At 39.9% G+C, this 14,630-nt stretch overlaps 1 protein-coding gene across 9 annotated transcripts in view; it reads left to right on the forward strand.

The window, feature by feature from the left end:
* The window catches only part of ABLIM2 (actin binding LIM protein family member 2), a 145,803-nt gene extending 131,642 nt beyond the window's left edge, over window positions 1-14,161 (forward strand). For all 9 annotated transcript variants that reach the window (XM_080373468.1, XM_080373464.1, XM_080373466.1 and 6 more), the window contains one exon: window positions 12,409-14,161. In XM_080373468.1, coding sequence (XP_080229594.1) covers window positions 12,409-12,522 — 114 coding nt within the window. In that variant the 3' untranslated portion in view covers window positions 12,523-14,161. The remainder of the gene's footprint in view (window positions 1-12,408) is intronic.
* The last annotated feature ends 469 nt before the right edge of the window (window positions 14,162-14,630 follow it).

Raw genomic sequence — 14,630 nt, forward strand, 5'->3', positions numbered from 1 at the left:
GGTAAATATCTGAGCAAATGATGTTTTACAAAGATACCGATGAAACACGTTAGTTTTGGATGATGATACAGGATATTGAAAGTTGGAATGGAGCAGGTGGAAGCTTGTGTTTTTAACTCCTGTAAAAAACATCCTCCTAGAATAACCTGGGTATTATAAAATACATCCTTTTATCCTGCAAATATGTAGACCTATGTCTGGTCCATTGTCTTATTCAGCCTTGCCTTTGGCTCTGTGATCCATGATCACTGTGCCACAGGTTTGCTGTAGCATCCACCTCTCTCAAAAAGTAGCAGTGTATGCTGGAGAAATGAAGATATAATTTCTTGTAAAGGAAACCTTAGTTTCCAAAGGCCAAAGATAGCTCAGTAAAAAATATGTGATAACAATATTGCACTTTCGGGAAGATTTATATTTAAATAAATATATTGGTTTTTTATCTTGATGATGTGACAAGAAAAGAAGAAAAAACTTAAATCTTAAAGCAAAAAAAGAAGAAAAACTATGAAGAGGCAGAAAGATCTTCATTAAAGATCAATTAAAAATATCATTTACCAAGTTTTTATATACATAGTATATTTTGGAAATGGTGTTACATTCTTAAATAGTTCAATGTGCTTGATTACCCAGCAAATGGTATTGATTTGATTGTAAGGAAAAAGCCTCAAACATGCTGTTTTAAGCCTGGGGTATAGCAAGGCATGATAGCAATAATAAAAAGCATAATGAGTCCAGAAAAAGTAGCAGGGAGTTAGAGGAATACTCATCTGGACACATCCTATAAAGGATTCTTTTATATATACACATATATGTGTGTGTGTGTGTATATTAAAGAACAGAGTCTTTATTTAAATACATCAGACTGGTCTGAATAGCAAATGCAGCTCCACGTTACTTTTTTTAAGACAACACATAGTTTGCTTTGGGTGGATCGTGCCTGTCCTGGTTGCCATTATCCGTAACTCATATACTGTCCTCAGCTGGGATTGCTGTTTGTATAATGTTGGAGTTGCTCCGTCTGCCTCGCGCCAGGTGCAGCCCAGTGCATCATAGCTCAAGGAGCCTGACGACTTCAAACATCTCGCAGAGGTTTGCAGAAAGAACAGTCAATAAGATCTGCTTCAGACCTGCACCAGAGAAGCAATAAGGGGACCGGGCTGGTCCTGCTGATTGCTGCACTATGTTAAACACGTGTGTTGGCAGGAAGGACTCCTTTGGAAACCATCTTACGTTTATTAGGGATTGGTAGTTTTTTAAACAGTTAAATTAGCAGCATTTTAATAGGATTTTGACTACTGGAAGAACAGAGGCAGCAGCTCATCTACACATTCAAACCATATGCAGAGAGCTGAGTGACAGGCTCAAGCTGTTGCCTTCCCTGCCGGCTGCTTCCCTTCCTCCCTGTCCCTTCTTTCTGCATTACGGAATTGCTGGAAATAAGTTTCTCTAAGCTTTATATAGAGAAGAAGTTTATCATTATTTCCTCTTGTGGCAGAAGAAGAAGATTGCAACTTAGTTGCTGGCTTGTGTATTCAGCAGCTTTCAGTCTTGAGCCAGACACAGGACGAGGTGGGTGTACGGGTTTGCACAGGAGCGGATCAGGATTAGGCACATACCCCCGCTGTCAGTAGGGGACCCACTTAGAGTATCTTGGTATCTTCACGCTGGAAGCAGGTGCCAAGGTTGGATTTCACCTTCACCTGAGCTCCTTTTCACAATTCTGGAAGGTAAGATTCGATGCTCACAGATCTCTAGGAGGCAGGTGCTCTCTCCAAGCAGAACTGGTTGCCAGTTGATCTGTTTTCATCCTGCATAGCCAGTGTCACTCGTGGAAGGGCTGGCTTGTGCCTACAGAACTGCTAAAGGTGATAGCACTGCTAAGCCCATCCAATCTGTAGTGTGATTTACCTAGGAAAATACTTAACTAAAATAAAAATCTTATAATATTAGAGTTTATTCTGATTAGTTTTGTGAGCTGAAGCCTTGCATTGCTCTCACTGCTGCAAATCAGAACAAGCTCCTGGGTGTGATGGCTGTGGACAGGGTACAGGTGGTGTCCGTGAGAGGAGACCTAGAACTGTTGTGTTTTGTATCAACTGTCAAACCTGAAAGCAGTCTTACTGTGTCCAGTATGACTAGAACATCTCGCACATGATGTTTGATTTCCTTCTCTACTTAGGAGCAGTAAGGTGACTAAATCTGTGTAAGCTAGATTTGTTTAGCAGCATTCTCGCAAGCTGACTTGAAGCGGGCTCCTGTTTGTGAACTCTGAATGATCTGGCACAGAAGTTGTGAAACGGGCACTGTTGTTTGTCTCTGATTCCCTCTTCCAAGGGGTGTCTCTGATACTGAGTGTTCCTGTCATGAAAAGTGAACTCAAGTAAAACAGTATTAGCTCCTTGGGTCAGATTAAGGGAGGCTGCAGTGAAGACCTCAGCTGATGGTCAAGGACCGCAGGAGGGTGGGGTTTTAATGGGTGGTAGTGTTTTCCTAGCTTTGCTCCCATTGTGAGTATTTTTTAGATTACACTGTTCTGGAAGAAATTTATTGTAAGGGTTCTAAAAAATATTTTCCTGTAGAAATGCATATTTTTCTAAGCTCAAGAGGTATCTAGAGATTAGGAAGGCTCAACTGGTAATAAACGCATTCAAATAATAGGAATTCTTTCTTTCAAAAGCATAGAAACACTCAGCATGTTTTTGTTTGCTTGTTCTAACTCAGCAGTGAGGCAGAAGCGCCCAATTCCTGGTGCTCCTCCAGGAGGTACTTATGCCAACAGTGAACTAATACATAGAGCATTGAGAATTCGTTATAATAAATGGTCTGCTGATGTTCAAATACATTACTGGCACACTGGCTTTTGAATGGATAGCCTGGATCTTCATTTAGTATAAGCTGATTAGAAATGCAAGGAATTTACACTGAATAAGGATTTAACCCAGGATGGTTTTTTAGAAGTTTCTCTCTACCACAGTGCTCTTATCTAACATTAGATGAATGGAGCAGCATTCCCGTGAGCTATTCTAACAGGGAATGGTGAAGAACAAGTTAATGCAGATAATGTTGCAGAACAACAGAGCAATAGCACAGGGTTGGATTACATGGTCTGGGTGAAGAGGAACTGCACCCTGGCTGCATCTGCAGATACACAGGTTTGGGGAACAGCAGCTGATGCTCAGGTGGGCAGAGCCTCCAGTCAGAGGGACTGGGCCAGGCTACAGGAATGTGTCAACAGGGACTTCATGAAGTTCAGTGAAGGTAAATCCAGTTTCCTGCACCTGTGACAGAGTAACACCAGTCATCAGCGCAAGGAGGGGGGAACAGCTCTGTGGAAAAGTATCTGATGGTCCTGATGGAAAACAAGCTGAATGTGAGGCAGCAACTCACCTTTGCAGTAGAGAGGTTATGGAAGAAAATATACCCTTCTCAGAAGCAAACACTGGAAGGCCAAGAGGCAACAGTCACAAGTTGCAGGAAGGGAAATATAATTAGATACAAGGGAAAAATTCCTCCCTGGGAGAACAGTGCACTGGAACAGGCTGCCCAGGAGGCGATGGAGACTCCATCTCTGGATGCATGCAAAAAGCAGCTGGACAAGGCCTTGAGGAACATGGTCTAATTTTAAAGTTGGCCCTTTTTTGAAGACCTCTGTGAATCCCTAATTTGCTTAGGTTGGTATATTCTGTGAAGACAAAGCCTTAACGTAATTACAAAATAGGCTTATTTGGTGCTCTTGCTGCAGTAGCCTTTGAAAAAAATATGTATTTTAGTCTACTTTGGAACATTTTATGAAAAGGATCGTTTCATTGTTATGCAGAGGCTTAAATATAAGTGTCCTGGAACAAACTTCCCAAATTTGGACAGCTTAAGTCCTGAGTTTCCAGGCACAAAGACATCACCTTTGGGTGGTACACATTAGGACATTCCTCACCTGCTGGTTTCCCAGTGATGTTCCACATGGCCTGTTGTGGGTTTTTTTCCAGAGGAAGCTGGGCTTATGAACACTTCTGAAATTCTTGATACCCCTTTTAAGTACCTGAATACCTTTTATGGTTTAGGCTTTTGTCTCCTAAAAGCACGCACTTGATACTTTTAGCTTACATTGGGTATTGTTTGCCTGTTGTACAGTCACAGCAGTGTGGTTCAGTGCTTGCTCATCCAGATTGATGGTTCATGTGCAGCTGCATAGATTTACTGGGTTTTTTTTCCTCTTGAAGTTGCTTTTGTCACAGAGTATAAGATTTCTTTTGTGGTCACAGGCTGGTAGCTTTGAAAGCCAACATAGTCAGAGTCTTCCATTTGGAAACCATCTTCTAGTGTTTTCATTTGATTTTTTTTTTTTTTATCTTAATGTATCTTAGTTTCTTTAGCCTTTTCTTTTGAATGTCAGAGAGTTAAAATCGTTATTCATTTATGCCTATCAAATGCAGTAGAAAGGAAATTATACCACTTTTGTTTGAGCCTGTTCATTCTTTGTTTAACAAGTATACACTGAAACAACTGCTAAGGAAAAAAGTGTTCTGGAATGTCAAGTAGCAAACCTTCATCTGCCACCTTGTTCTCTTGTAAACAGAAATAAGAGATTTAAGCATGGGTGCGGTCTTGTTTGAACAGAGTACTCATATTAATTCAAACATGCTTTTCCTCCTGAAACTGCTTGTCTGGACTCATTTTAGGGATGACGTTTTTTCCACTAGTTTTTATTCAACAGCCACCCTGGGTTCTAACCATTTGGGCTGCAACCATTTTGGGACTGGTTTCCAGTAACTGAGGCTGAATTTGTAACAGCCCCAGCTCCTCAGTGTCATTCATACAAGCAATGTTGTGTGTCCCACCTCCTCTGGAGCTCAGATGGAGAAAATCAGAGCAAAACTGGAATGCTGTGTGTTTTAACAACAGAGAAGTGCATTTTGTAGTTTGGGGCTGGATTTGAGGTTACGGGGTCACTTCACGATGAAGCTCATAACCTGGAGTGACAAAGTGCAAGTCACTGACTTCAGTGGAGCTTTGCACTGTTTATCTTGAAAAACGTTTGTATGGTGTTTCTTATTTTAGGCATATGCTTGTGTTTTGATCAGTGCTGGATGTCTATGTTAGTTTTCAAATCCATTATGAAAGGAGCTGTTGTAAAATGAAATATGCATTACAAATTATGTGATATGTGTGAAGGCTAAATCCTATCTGAGTGGAAACAGTGTGGGAGTGAACAGAGATTCAATGTGGAGCATTCATATTACAGGTGCACTAAAGCCCAAACTAAGGGAAACTGGAAAATCTGCTCTAAGAATAGTTTGTACCTAAATCGAATGCAATTTGTGAAACTCAAAATCTTCTATATATTTTCATATTCATTATGGATTTGTAGTTTTAGTTTTATTTATTAATTATTTTCTTAATTACATAGTGGTTTTTATCATCAGTCTGCTGAAGGCAAATACTTACGTCAATGTCAGTATGAAAAAGCTGTTTTGTTTGGATGAGAGAATGATGACCCAGGTTATCCTCAGAGATGTTCCATGTGTACCACTGTGTAGGTATTATATTGCTATCCCTAAAAGAAATACTTTTATCTCTTCGGCTTCTTGCATATTTATGGGTGACTCAGCTGGTGGAAAATACAGAACGTACAGTGCTACTGCAGAATATTTTGTGTGCGCCTTGTGGTGTTCCACAAGAAGTGAGATTGCAGGTACCCCACAGTAGTAGTGCTGACCAGAATGCAGCTTCTCTGTGAAGTTTCACGGTACCCTGAAATACTAAACGAGGTATATCCACAGATCCAGCAGCCTTGTATAGATACTTGGGGTGACGCCAGCATGGGGAAGGGTTTCAGACTCCTTTCCTTGCTGCTTCTATTACACTACTTTTCCTGGGAGCGTTTTTGGGTCCCACGTGGCTATGTGGAAGCAGCACACCTCCTGCCAAGGCTCGGTTGCACAAGTGCTTCAGCGGTTCCCTCTTCTAAGTGCTTTCATCTAGTGTCACTGCAATCATAGCGCCTGCTGCCTCATCCCCTAATCAACTGAGCTGCTCTAGCCATCTTTTGAAGTTCATTAGGTGGCAACTCATGCTATTTCTTAACTTTCCCTCCCCTATCACATAATTACTAAATAATTTGAAATATTTATTGAGCATGAAGCTTAATTATTCCGTAGATGAGCGTAACATTCAATACTCCATTGGGAATGTGGCACATGGCTAATTACAGCTTGGTAATGAGCCATGCAGTAGGCTTAGAAGAAACCTCTGAAATGCCTGCTGAGCCCCAGCAGTGCACCAGAAAGAAGGGTGAAGAGTGCAAACCTTGTGAAAGCAAAATGAGGATTTGAATTTCAATAGATAAGAGAGAAAACTTTCCAGAAAATTATGATTGGGCATCCAGAAGTAATATTTGGGCTAACTTTGGGAGGCACAGGAAAAGGGAATGGAGGGGGAGTGGAAAGAAATAAAACTGGGGGGGGAGGACGCTATTACTGTTCCAAATGTTGAGGTAGGTCTAACATCCTAAGTCTTAATACAGGAAGAGACTGTGTCCCACCAGTAAAGCCTCTGTGCTACCCTAAAGATCTGAGATTCTATTATTTATATCAATGCTTGCCTACCTGTGAATAAACGCTTCCCAGTAAATCCCACTTTACTTTGAATATTTTGCATTTTGAAGATTCTGGAAAAGATCCTATAGCTTTTACTTCTGGATTTTGTGGGTCAGACGTTGTAAGTGTTACAAGGACTCCGAACAAAAATGAATTTAAGTGGATGACTATTTGAAATGCACTCTAAAACTGAGTGCACAGTAGTGCTTCAGAGAAAGACTAGCTGAAGGATTCACTATGGATTCAAGCAAAGGTGATGTAATGCTCAGCCATCATTTCATATGAACATAATGTAACAAAAAGCAAAAGAGAAATAAACCTGAAGTTTTAAATGACCTCTAGGCGTTAGGACTTTGATTTTTCTAGTCTTCAACTCATCAGCTCCTGCCATCTGCTGTGTTGCTTCATGGGTTCAGTATCGACTCATGAAAAAGTATGGTGTCCTCTGAATTTCCTGCATCCGTGGGTTTTCATGTGAGGACTCCCATCCAATTACTGACACAGAGTAACCGTGCTTGTGCAGCGTGACCTGGGCACAGCTTACTGTAGTACGGCTGTCGGTTAATTGCAGTTTTCCCTTCCTGTGACTTATTCACACTAATGCCGTGTTCCTAGGTATTAGTTTTGAACGTCTGAATTTCAGTAAAAGCACTATTATTTTCCGGGAAAAGAAATCTCATTGAATTAAATAAACATTGTAACTCTATTTGAAATGATTAGTGACTTTTTAGCAGGCCACAAAAAAAAAAAAAAGAGACGAGCCTCATTAATTTACAGCAAAAAACATCACTTCTTTCTGAGATAACACTGTGGACCAAGTATCTGAATGTGCAATTAATTACTTTTGTTCTCAGAGACTCAAAAATGAGCACGTATCTGTACCGTGCATTTTAATGACGGTGTTTTGCAGAGCATGAGAATTTTCCATTATAGCGGTTGCATTGCAGTAGAGGGGTTTAGCTCAGCCCTTGCTTAGTTCTGTGTATCTTCATAAGAAACATTTGTGGTTTAATCCTTTGGTTGTGCATTTGCGTGTTTTAGGAGAGCTAGCTACATAATGGCAGCAAGGTGTGGTACCCTTCTCGCACAGTGCTGTGCCCTATAGGTAACATGCGGGTGAGGAATTAGAGCAGCAGCATTCAGCTTCCAAGTTGCAGGCCACCTTCAGGCTTCCCAAAGTGTGATCCCAAGGTTGTGATCCTGTATCTCTAATCCAAAATGCTGTTAGTGCAGGTGAGAGATTGTGGTTCTGCAGACATGACTCTCCTCTTCATACAAATCCACTGCTGTGACTCGTGGATGCATCTGGTGAATCCTCAGCACTTTACTAAACTTGAGCCTCACTTTCTTTTTCTAATTTCCCATGCAAGCTGACACAAAACGCTATTCAGAACAAAAGATTGAGCACTATTGACTTTACAAGCCTCAGATTAATACAATTTTATCAAAATAATACGATGTCCTTCCTAGCGTGGCAATTGCATACTTGAATATATCCAAAATGCTGATGTTCTGATGCTGCAAGCTCCAGTATGGCAGACTTTTTAAGAAGTTTAAGAACGATCTTTAAACTCTTTACCTTATTTTTAGCAAGGTTTTCAGGTAGCATGATGTTGACATCACTATGTAGCTTCTGAACTGAGCTCACTTAAATGCAGTCAGTTCAGAGCGTGGGCAGAAGGGGACCTTAAGCTGGTCCTCTGCACTCATCTCAGCATCAGCAATGTGCCCAGCTTTGCAGTTGATGCAGAGCAGAGAAGCAGGTTGAATTAAGCTGCCTGAATATGACCAAATTGTCACAAAGGGAATTAAGAATTGGTTACTAGCACACTGTAAAACACCCAGACTTCCTATGTAAACAAGGCCAACACTAGTAAAAAAAAAAAAGGAATGAATATTACTTTTACTAACTCTGGCCATTCATTTAATGGCCCAATGATGCACTGTTAACATAGCTGGATGTTTTAAGTTGATCCAATCCTAAAAAAAAAAAAAAAAAAAAAAGTAATCATGTTCATGGCCTTTTAAGGCATAGCTTTACACACACATCTCTCACACCTCAAGATGAATATCCTCTCTATTCCCTATGCATCATTTTCAATTTCCCTTCTTTTGTTTGATTAATGAGACAAAATAACGCTTCAGTTAAAACAAATTAATATTCCAATAGCTGAGAAGAAAGATAAATCAATCTAAGATTCTTGTGTGTTTTCTCTGCCTTTATTTGGGAAGAGCTCTAGGTCTTAAAGCTATAAGGTTTAGTGAAGTCCCAACAATAGTGCAGGCAAAATTTAACAACACACATACAAAGAAAAGTATGAACATAAACTTCTCACACTGGCCTATTCCCATGGTGTTTAGACCCTTCAAATACTTGTAGACATTTACCATATTTTCCCTTAGTCATCATCTGGCTACGCTTGTACATACTTAGGCCTTTTAGTCTTTCCTCATAAATCAAACTCTGCAACCCCTGATTACTTTTGTTACTTTCATCTGAAGCCCTGCCAGTTTGATGACATCTTTCTGGGATCAAGGCTTATTCCAAAATCTGCAGACAGAACTGTAATCATTGCTGCTTCTAGGGTCAGTCCCGAAGCTAGAGCCCATGATGCTTAAGAAGGGGATAGCGAAAGCTTCTGTGGTGCAGGGAGAATGGTGGGAGTGACGCTACACTGGGCACAGGCTGGTGTCCTCAGAGAGGGTTCGGACCAGAGGGGAGGTGTTCCCTTCTACTAGAATTAATTTTGCATGTGGATAATTCATTGAGGGAGTAAGAAACTTTGCTAATATTGTGGTATGGTTGTTAGTCCTTGAGATGAGGGACAGTATGCGGAGGAAAGTTAAAAGCAAAGAAACTGTCTAGTGGAATGGGAGGTGGAAATAAGTGAGCTGGTGCTTTCCCCATCTCAGTCTCTGCTACTGCATCCCTAGGCTGGAAATTCTCAACTGCTTTTGGACAAGGTGGCACCAACCGAGAGCTTCTGTGAGGAAAAAAAATAATAATTGTGCTTATGTAAACCAGAACTTAAGTATAATTAGAAAACAAGTGCATGCAAGGAATGAAGGTGATATCTGGATACTATCAGAGGAGCAGGCTGCACATCTGATTCATACTGGCTTGGATAGATGCATGCAGACTGAAAGCTCACTAAGCCTTGAGGGCAAAGCAAAATGATAAATGACAATGTACGGCCTTGGCAAGGAAAGGGGGAATTGCAGAGCTTGTTGTCACAACGGAGGTTGGTGACAAGCTTCACTGTGGGGCAAAGGTGCTGCAAGTGTTGGCACCCCGGAGAAGAGGCCCGATGGATGATGTGGGGCTTCCTGACTCTCCCCCTGTTGATCTTCAGTATTGAAACAGATCTGATGAGACCACAACAGTTTCTAGGAAGACATGGGGTAATTTACCTCAAGGAAAAAAATAATGTGAAAACATTCCTTTTAAAGTTTCACATTTCCTGTGGCTTCGGGTGATTGGCAAAGTGGATTTACTTGTGGGCTATAGGCTTTCTGATTTTCTCTTTGAGTATGAACTACAGTTTGTCACTGCCTTCTCCCGAGCAAGGTGACATCTGAAGTCTTATCCACAGTCTAGAAAGTAAGATAAACCAAAATATGATACGCTTTGCTCATCCAGACTTCTTTTTTAATCCCACAGTTTACAGACTTGTTCCTTGCTGTGAGAAATGACTGAAGTTAAGCTTGCTCACATTTATCCACTAGATTACCAGGAAAATATTTTTCAAAATCAATACAGAGAGAAGTTACTTTTTCTTTCCAAACCCAGGAGAATTAAATTCTGTCAGTGAGAGGTTGTTGCTAAAATACGTGGTCAGATGTTGCTCATTCCCATGCAAAACAAGATCTCCTTTGCCAAATATGCATGGCGTGTTTGTTCCGTGCTATGCATTGTGCTTATGGTGGGTTGCTATCAGTGGTCAAATGAAAAATGAAGGCTCAGTTCCAAGCTCTTAGTCACTGTTGTTCTCAATATGTGGAATCTCAAGGGAAAAAACCTAAAGCTGTCTTTTTTTAAGAAACCACAAGGGCCCATGATGACTATTCAAGGTATTTAAATGTAGTGATTTCTTACAAACACTTTCATCAGTTTTCCTTGAGTAATTTACATTACAAAGATCAACTGATTGTTAATAAAGGGAAAGTAAACTTTTGCTTTCAAATTTATCAAAAAAATAGCTTTGTAAGGTAGGGCCAATGGGGCTGTGTCTGTCCTGGTTGGGTAAACCGCTGTGGGATTACCAGGGCTGCTTAGCATGCTCCTGCCACGATTTTGGCTCCTAGTGGCAAGCTGTCATCCAGACAGTGCTGGAACCTGATTCAAATGCAAGACAGCCTTGGCCTATTTTAAATACTGGTAAAAGCATAGTCTAAAGGAGCCAGTGACTCCCCTTCCCCTGGGGAGCACTGTGTTTCCCCCTACCTTCAGCATCTTGCACTTGACATTTTCTGGTAGCATAATTCACATTTGTGAGGACTGTATCTCTTTTAAAATTACCTTCCTGTCTGGTTGCCGATGTGCATCTTTAGAGTGGGTAATGTGGACTAGATGGTGGGTTTGAGCCTTTTCCAAGTGATGAGGATGTTGAACCCAGGTTTCTTACCTCCTGGGAAATTCTGGAACAAGGAGGCAGTGAGATGAAAAGGGACAATATCCTTCCTTTGAAATTATGCACTTGTTTAATGTGTGATGAGCCTGATTCTGCTGTGTGAGGCGTGTCCAAGTATTTCTTGCACTTAGCAGCTTTGAGGGACCTAATTTTTGGATGTAAGTGGTACTTAAGTAGGTGCCAAGGTACTCAGGCTGGGGCTGCCCAGCTGTGCCCAGAAGGACAGATGCATCTGGGGAGCTTCCAATCAAAAGCTTGGCTGGGGAGGAGAGGGTTAGATCGCAGGGCTGGTCCCAGGTTTCAAGGAAATCTTTGTGGAAGAGGAGAGTCCATGTTTAAAAATTGTATTTTATAATTCTCATTGAATCTATCCCCTTCAGAGAGTGTGTGCTTAACACATCAGAAACAGAACCATAACTGATACTACTGAAATGCATGAGCAAGAGTTAGTCCACAGTTACTAGAATAATTTTATATGATACTCATTTCTAATTCACACATTTCTCTTTCCTGCCTTTTCTGTGTGTATACCAATAATTGTTAGGCAATTGTTATCTTACCTCCTTCCAGTTCTTCATGTTTGTATTCTTCCCTTTCTCTCTCTCCTTTTAAAAAAATACTGAATCATGAAAACATCAAACAGAAGCATAGTTCTTGGCATTTAAAAAAAAAAAAACAAACAAACAAAAAAACACTTTATCCAACTTGGACTTCTGATATGAGTCCATCCCTGTGGATAAGCACATTTTGGATTTAAGAATTTAGGTGTGCTCTCTCCTTTGTTACAAGGCTGGTGTTAGTGGACCAGTGTGGTGTCCACCGCTCTCATTAAAGATCAAGGCAAAACAAATCCAATCTGAAATTACACCATCTGTTTAAAGTCCTGGAATAGCTTACATTTGTCTCAGTGCGCTCTGTCATCAAGTACTGTGTGTAAACACTCTTTTTCCCAAAGTCCATAGCTTCTGTGCAGTTAGAGCTATATTGAAAAGATTTTTTTTTCATTTCCCAACTAGTCTGAACTTACTTGGATTTGATGCAGGTTTTTTTCCAGAACTAATTTGGGAATTTAAATGGAAATTCTAATGCATTATTTTTGCAATGTGTTTTAAAACTTAGGAAGGGCAGAAATATTCCTGTGCACAGACGAGCTTAATGATACCTTTTGTGTTTTCATTTTCAAGAGGCATTTGTCCCCTGAAGAGTTCCAGGAAGTCTTCAAAATGAGCATTGAGGAATTTGATCGTCTGGCACTTTGGAAGCGGAATGACTTGAAGAAAAAGGCCCTGCTTTTCTAGCCCCTCCCGGATAAAATATGTGCTTAATCAAAACAAAAATAGTCTTGCCAGAACTATCACATGCACTTGCTGTTGAACCATTGTCCAGCTTCATTGTGTTAGTATGTGTCAGGGGAAACAGGACAGATTAGATGGCAATGCGTTGGAATACAGAGAATTTGCTAATCTTGCATGACCAGCTGGTTTTGTCAGTAACTCCTGGTCCTACCCAGTTTACAACGTGCAAAAAATCTAGCTTGAAAATTATTGTTGCTTGCAGTTATTGCTTGATGCAAATGGAAATTCTGAAAGGAAGAGAAAAAAGTGTAGCTGTGACAAAGGAAAGACATCCAACATTTTGTTCCATTAAGTTTTACAACACAATTTTTACAAAATCAAGTAAGTAATATAAAATTCTCCAACAGGGGATCACATGCTATTAAAAACATGGTAAAAGCCAAAGAAAAGCATGTCTGCAAGCAATTATTGCAATTGTTTATGTGTGGTACTTTTTAAGAATGAAAGCAAAAATATGGAAGCACCTTAATTCTACTTCTTATATTTAGACACAGCCTACTCTAAAAGGTCATATTTGTCTAGAAGGTAACTAGCTATCTTTAATTACAACACAAGAGTTTTTATTTTATTAAGTATATATTGTGACATAAAACAGTTATAATGACTAAAATGTATACAGAACTACTTAAGAATTTAGTCCCATTCATCAGGAAAACTGAAGCCTTATACAAAACTGGTTTAAGAGTGTATTGTGCCAGTTGACTGTGTTTTCCTACTGGTTTGGGGTGTTTGGAAAACTTTTTTTTTTACATTTCATGCTGATAAAAATACCATGTAATCTTAATTATATGTAGATAGATATATCTATCTATAAAATAATTATTTTCATTAATACATGTCCTAAGTAAAGACATTCTTACTTTCTCCACTTTCTGGCTTTACACAGTAAGCCATGGCAACTGTGATGGCAATCGGCAGGTGTGGAAATGGAACAGTTCAGCATAAAATGTAACTAACAAAGCTTGGTGTGCTCTATCCATAAGAAGTCAAATTATAATTAGATATATAAACCCCTCATGCATTACTATTTGCATGTTTCTGTACAAGTCAATTTAAAAAAAACAAACCTATGTGATACTGGTGCAGTACCTTGAAACTATCTTAAATAACAAACAAAGCTAACAAAATCTGAGCATTTGATATGAGCGTTAGACCTTGATTTCTCTTCCAGCTGAAAGACTGTATTAAATTTAATAATTTCATATGGTCGAAAGTATGGTTGCTGACAAAGAATGTTTTAAAGTGAGTTGCTAGTTTTGTGTGATACTAAAAGAGCATTACAAAAAGTACATTTTTCAGCCATGTGTCAGTATTCTGCATTTTTACTGCCTTGAATGTTTGTTACTCACTTCCTACTTCACTATGTCTCTTTGCATTTCCTTAAAGTAACTGGTTAATATACGCACTACAACACACTATTTCAGCTGACCCAGCATTGGAAAAATCAGAGCATTGAACATGCCTTCTTCCAACTAACTTTCAAAGTCCATGCTGTTGGAAACAAGTATTTTCTCATGACCTTAATGTTTTGTCTGATGATACAAATGTTTAAAAAATTCATTAAAACAAAGACATAACCGAATGAGTTTTCTAATGTGTGTATAATTTTTAGATTGTAGTGCTGCTCTGGATAGGGTCTTCCCATGATATTACTGTAAATAAGATGTAACTTGCACTGGATTTGCTCGCTGAGGAGAGCATTAAGTGTACCTCTGAATGTCAAGTTACTGTGAAGTTGGTCATGATTTAAACAATCCATCAAGCAACTGTCACATCTGACCAAGCACAAGCTGCTTCACTGGTGATGTCCAGTGTACAGAACCATTAGCCAGTCTTAATTGGGAGCCCCTGACCACCTGAGACCTCATCTGTAATGCTCTTCAACCTCAGGATAATGTGTTACATTTTGCCTACATGTCAAAGCTGGCAGGCACTGAAATGGGCCAGTGCAGAACGTGATCAGCAAGGTCCGTTGGTGCTACGAAAATATAAATCCAGGAGAACAACTGGCTGGAGAGTGATGATGAGTAAATTTGATGTTGGTGAAGACC

This window comes from Falco punctatus (genome assembly GCF_963210335.1).
Source record: "Falco punctatus genome assembly, chromosome: 1".
Lineage (NCBI taxonomy): Eukaryota > Metazoa > Chordata > Aves > Falconiformes > Falconidae > Falco > Falco punctatus.